At 44.4% G+C, this 6,000-nt stretch overlaps 1 protein-coding gene across 1 annotated transcript in view; it reads right to left on the reverse strand.

Annotated features, from left to right (window-relative positions):
- The window catches only part of LOC306942415 (connector enhancer of kinase suppressor of ras 3-like), a 99,881-nt gene extending 94,494 nt beyond the window's left edge, over positions 1-5,387 (reverse strand). Inside the window, exon 1 of the mRNA XM_079528274.1 lies at positions 5,022-5,387. Coding sequence (XP_079384400.1) covers positions 5,022-5,082 — 61 coding nt within the window. The 5' untranslated portion in view covers positions 5,083-5,387. The remainder of the gene's footprint in view (positions 1-5,021) is intronic.
- Between the last annotated feature and the right edge of the window lie 613 nt (positions 5,388-6,000).

Here is a 6,000-nt window from a genome sequence, read left to right on the forward strand (position 1 = left end):
CCCTGTCACTGGAGCACAATGGATCAGCAATAGCCGGTTAGAATGGGAACTAACCAAGCAACAAAAGACAAGAGTTTTAACTTTAATGGATGTCAATGGGAATGGATTTTCAATGGAATGCTAATCGCTGGCCCATCGTTACTTCCTTGTGTGTGATTGAGGCCACAGGAAAGGGGGGAGAATTCACCACAGGCTACTTTCAAAACTGTCAGTGTTCAAGACTGATGAGTGTATTTGGCTACAGTGGGAGCACAGTCACCTTGTTCTGTATCTATCTATACCACTTAAACCCTCTAGACTATGTCAACTGGACCCGAGTTGGCTCGGTACTTGGACCGTCTACACTACAGTACCAAATCTCTTTAGCCTGGTAAGCCATCCCAGTCACATGAATTCATTCTGGGTGGGCGTTGTGCAGAAACCAAAAAGTGGAAGATCGAGCCAGTCAGCGTCTGTGCTCAGGGCCCTATGATTGACTGACGCATTGCGTTTGTTTGTGAACTTGTAGATCTGCCGTTTTTGGCTAATGTTCTCCCCAAAATATGGATGCTGGGGTTCAAGCAGTTAACTCCAGGAATCTCTGTATTGTGCGTGTCTGTCTGACCAACCATCCTTCGACATATCTCGAGAACCGCTCATCCAATGCATCGACTTCACACTTGGCAGGTAGATTGTCGAGGACTCTCCAGCGCATTGGCGAGTGTGAAGTCACAATCAAACGAGCGGTTCTCAACAGAACTGTCGCGCAATTCTGCACAGGGGCGTGTTTTCCGAATGCTGCTGACCCCCCCCCCCCCCCCCCCCCAAAACAGGCACTGTATTAGTTCATATATATATTCAACACCCTAATCTCAGTTCTAACCTCACTGCCCACACGGACAGTACGAGGGGGTGTTACAGGGGATTCATCAGGTCCAAACATAGAGCTACAGTATGCTGGCCCGGTGGAGCCAGAGAGAGCCCAGAGGCATTCTCCAGCGCAGCAGACAGAGGCAGTGTTTGCCTTAATAAGGCCGAGCTGTCTGAGCTCCGTCTGTTCACACTCCACTTTAGGAAGCCTCCGCTGGAGCCGGATAGGAATCAGGGGGACCGTCACTGCTCACACCTCAATATCACCTCCACTGATAAGACCCCTGAGGGTCCCCATCAAGTGATGGTCACTCAACATGTGTATACGCACGGCCACATGCAGTGGCACGCACGCGCGCGCACACGCGCGCACACGCGTGCACACACACAACTAATCACCCCTTTGGCACCTTTGTGCTACTTGAGAGGTGAGACACATTGACACAAGCACTACACTTCTAAGTTCTGATCGCTGCACCATCATTGCTTTGACCTTGCGTTAGATGTATAGCAATGTAGGCCACTAGACCAGCGGGTCTAAGTGTGACCTGTTGTTTGACATCATTTGCATGCCTGATCCAGCACTACCAATAAGGAGGGCTTTGTAACTCGACTACACGGCATGAGTATGTAGAAGAATGGAACATTGGAAGACACACTCGCAGGCTGCGGAGGTCAGCCCACATCCAAAGTCCAAGCATGAAAGGTGTCTTGTGTCATGTTGAACCAATGGTTTGTGCAAGTTTGCATGTTTGGGATAGCTCTGAAAAACAGACTCCCTCACAATAAGATGAGATAAGATTCAAGATTGTGGGATCATTAAAAAGGTCTGTCGGTGTACATCCTATAGTCTTCATGTGCAAATGGAGGAGGAAGGACAAGCAAGCAGGAAGGAGAGGTCGTGTTGTGTTAAACATTCCCTGAATGCTACTGCAGAGCTGAGTCTTTGCCCGTGTGGGTATTAGGACTATGTTTGGAACATGACTAATGGAGCACAGCATAAAACGTGGACGTGTGGGCACATATATTTACGTCACCCGTTACATTCCATGTTATGATTCGAAGATATTTCTAGCTGTTCCTGCTTATATTTATATTGAGTCAATAGTTATAACCGAGATGTTTCTATATTGTTACTTAAAGGAGAATTCCATGCTAGAAGGCTTTCTTACCTTTATTTGTAGTTGTTACGTCCCCACCAAAGAGGTCCAGGTGTTATTTTGTGCAAAACCTCCTTATTGGCTATTTAAGCCCCTACCATAAGCCCTAAATGAATTGCATTGAATTGAATGGGAATTGAATGGGGCTATGGGGTGTTGTGCTAATTTGCTTATTTCCATCGCTCAAAATTATATATTTGTTGTATATATCCTCTCTTCATAATGTAAATAATATCCCAAGCGGCACACTTTACTTTACTACTTATTTCGACGGAAATAAGCGAATTAGCACAACACCCCATAGCCCCATTCAATTCCCATTCAATTCAATGCAATTCATTGAGGGCTTATAGTAGGGGAAATAGCCAATAAGGAGTTTTTGCACAAAAAAACACCTGGACCTCTTTGGTGGGGACGTAACAACTACAAAGAAAGGTAAGAAAGGTAAGAAAGTCTTCTAGCATGGAATTCTCCTTTAAATTAGTGGAATAAGGGTCTACTGTACCTGACTTGAGACAAATCCGTTGTATGTGCAAAACATACATGTGATTCTGATCAAGCACTTATACCCACTTTACCCAGGGGTCCTCTCTGTTTTTGCCTCTTCACCAAATCTCTGCGGTGAGAATAGCGATCGACAAGAGTAAGAAACACCACGTCGTGGTCTTGCATACCTGCTGTTTTCGGCTATAATGTTATTATAATGTTATTATAATGTTATTATAATGTTATTATGACATGCCCAGAAGGGGACGCTCGGGTTAAAGTGATTAAAAGTGAATCGCAAGTCATTTAAGATTCAAGGGAGCGAACAGCTTGCAAACTCTGTACAATTTTGTTGTAGTGCAAAAGAAGCCATGCAGCTATATACCCTGCCATTACAAATTAAAGTGCATCCTGATCCTTTCCCTAGAGGTTAAAGCAGTTCCACGTGTGACATATGGCACTTTAACCACATGACCTTTCAGGTCGAGCTTGAAGACCTGGACCGGCTACTACTGTAGGAAGGTGCCTGGGGGCAGCATCATCATCACCAAGCCTCGCACACTAAACATTAACAACAGCGTTTGAATTGGTGGAACCCAAAACCCCCTTTCACTGGTAATAAACAGCCATGCGGCCGGCGCTTCTTGTTTCCCTGGTCTAAACAAAGCAGCTGATTAGCAAAAGTGCCTCAAATACACAAAAGACAGAGAGAGAAACAGCCTCGGGCAGGAGCAAGCATGTCATGTTTTTTGGAGTCGATAATATGTCCGCGTGAATGGTCTGTTGTCATTTCAGACTAGTCCACTTGTTGCACCAGGCCGGCTGTCTGCTCTCCATACACACAAAGCCACTGGTTAAGACCAGCTCTCTGCGCAAACGCTGAGTCAGCATGTTTGGAAGACTGCTGGTGAAGGGGCCAGTGCACACAGCTAATCCTCCCACCTAAACAGGCCCCTGGATGGATGCTTTTCAACACGCACACACACACACACACACACACACACACACACACACACACACACACACACACACACACACACACACACACACACACACACACACACACACACACACACACACACACACACACACACACACACACACACACACAGGACTAACCCCTCCACAATCCCCCTTTAGCCCCACCATCAACTACACACACACACACACACACACACACACACACACACACACACACACAGGGCAGGGCACCGAGAGCTTGCAGGGCTCGCCTCAATCAGTGAGTTGTTGTACTGTGAAGCGATTATGGTGCTGTCAAATAATGATCAAAGAGGAGTTTTTTTTCTTTCCTGAACGATCAAAGCCCCCCCAAAGATACATAATAACAGCTTAGGATGTCAAGTCATGCATGACTCCTTTTGGGGATGTTTGGAATTGTGTCCCTGGCTTTTTAAGCCCATGGGAATTGGGAAACGGCTTATATAACTCTGCCCCACTGGCCATATACACAGGCTATTACTGTATTATAATATAAACATTTTACTTTGTAGGCGTTTGTTTTTTAATGATATTGTCATTCATTCACAGCCATTGTCTACACACTACAGTTTGAATGTGGATACGTCATTTCCGTCCATACAGTTTGCATACCAATACCACTGAGGTGTCTCTCTCTCTCTCTCACTGCACATGCCAAAGCTCTGACTGCACTGAGGTTCAAAGAACAATAGTTATTTGATGCTGTCATCCCCACAAGCCACAATTCCTACTCGGACTTTCCTTTATTTTGGGTATTTCCTTTTACACAACAACACCTTGCAATCAAAAGCTTAATCCTCCCACCTCTACGTGTCCCTGGGTGGGTGTTTTTTTTTTTTACTGCACACACAGGCTAACTAAGCCCTTTCCTTCATTTTAGGTATTTCCCTTAAATTTACACAATAACACCTTGAAATCAAAAGCGTAAAATACAGTCATCATCACTTCACAATCAAAAGTTGAAATAAAGTCAGCACAAGCAAGAGTTGAAATAAAGTCAGTGAAAAAGTCACAAGAAAGCCAAAGAAACTTCACTTCAACTTTTGCCATATAGGTATATTTGTGGGATTTTATATAATTAGCCTAAACGTTTTCAAAGTGATCAGTGATTTGAGGCCTGCAGGAGCGAATCTAAAATGAATCAAATCCATCACTTGTTGTCACAACAACAGCAGCACTCAATGCAGGCAGCGCTCTCCTCCAGCCAGGCAACATAAAGTCACAAAGTATAGCTACATTGAACATTCAACAACAACGTATCAAAAGAAATGTAAACATTGTTTCTGTCACTTTGTCGAGTAGTGTGAGAATGTTCAGATAGAAGTGAACAGAAATGTGCGTGTGCCATTGTTTCCACAATACACGTCAGACAAGTTGTCACACGACGGACGACAGCAGCACAGTTTCTACGAAACTGCAGATAAAAAGACAGACAGACAAACAGGAGAGCTGTGTGTGTACTGTGTGAACTGAAGATTAACCAACCCGAATGTATAATCATATAAAAATGTAATTTGAGGGACGTACCTTTCATCCAGTCCACAACTTGCTTCGGTGTCCACTTTGTGATCGGATCCATAGCTTGCATGATCTCAACGCACAACCAACAACAATATGACAAGAGAATTATGCCCACAACAACTTGTCGTGGGGGGATTATTTAATTATAATAACGCGTTTACTACACGCCGTGTTGGTTGTTTTCTGTCGCATTCTTTACAACAGCAGCTCCGTGTACTTCAGCGTTGGTTCTGTAGTAGTTCTCTGTCTCTTGCTGCAGTCCATATACACTGTTGCTCTTCACAAGTACAACTGTGCTCTCTGGCTGGTCCCCCGGTTCAGTTCACACACACTCACTCTCACGCACACATGGTGGGAGCATTAACACAGTCAATGGATCTAATCTGGAGGGAGGGAGGGAGCCAGGAGCTCTGGAGGATCAGGTTGCAGAACTGCGGTTTCAGCTGAAACTACCGAGAGAGGAGGAGCAATGCGATCTGGATTCTGGAGGAGCATCACTCACCACACAACGTTTATAATGGCTCACTGTTATTAATTATTAGCCTGCCTTCTATATGTTTAGGTCTGTATGTAGGATTTACATTAGTTCGACGGAGGTTAAAGTTGGGCTTTGTGTGTTTTCCTTTTAGTTCTTAAATTCTTCTTAGCGTATTAATACATTTATTTTTGCCATGTAATTGCCCAAAGTTATTACATGGATTTAAAGTAGCCTCATGTGCTTTATTTTGCTTTTTTGCACGTTTCAAATCATAATATTTCGTGTTAATATCCGAATGTGACTCACTGGCGCTCTCTGCTGGCGAGTTGTTGCAAATCAAAATGTAGAAAATCATGAGTTTGTAGTCTACAAACACGTCGACCTTCTACAAATTGTAGAAAATCATTTGTGTGTGTGTGTGTGTGTGTGTGTGTGTGCGCGCGCTGTTCCGATCCGTGTTGTCAACAAGTCTCAGCTCAAAACAACTGTGGCCATTACGGGGATCGA

The sequence above is a fragment of the Electrona antarctica genome (genome assembly GCF_951216825.1).
Source record: "Electrona antarctica genome assembly, chromosome: 18".
In the NCBI taxonomy this organism is placed as follows: Eukaryota; Metazoa; Chordata; class Actinopteri; order Myctophiformes; family Myctophidae; genus Electrona; species Electrona antarctica.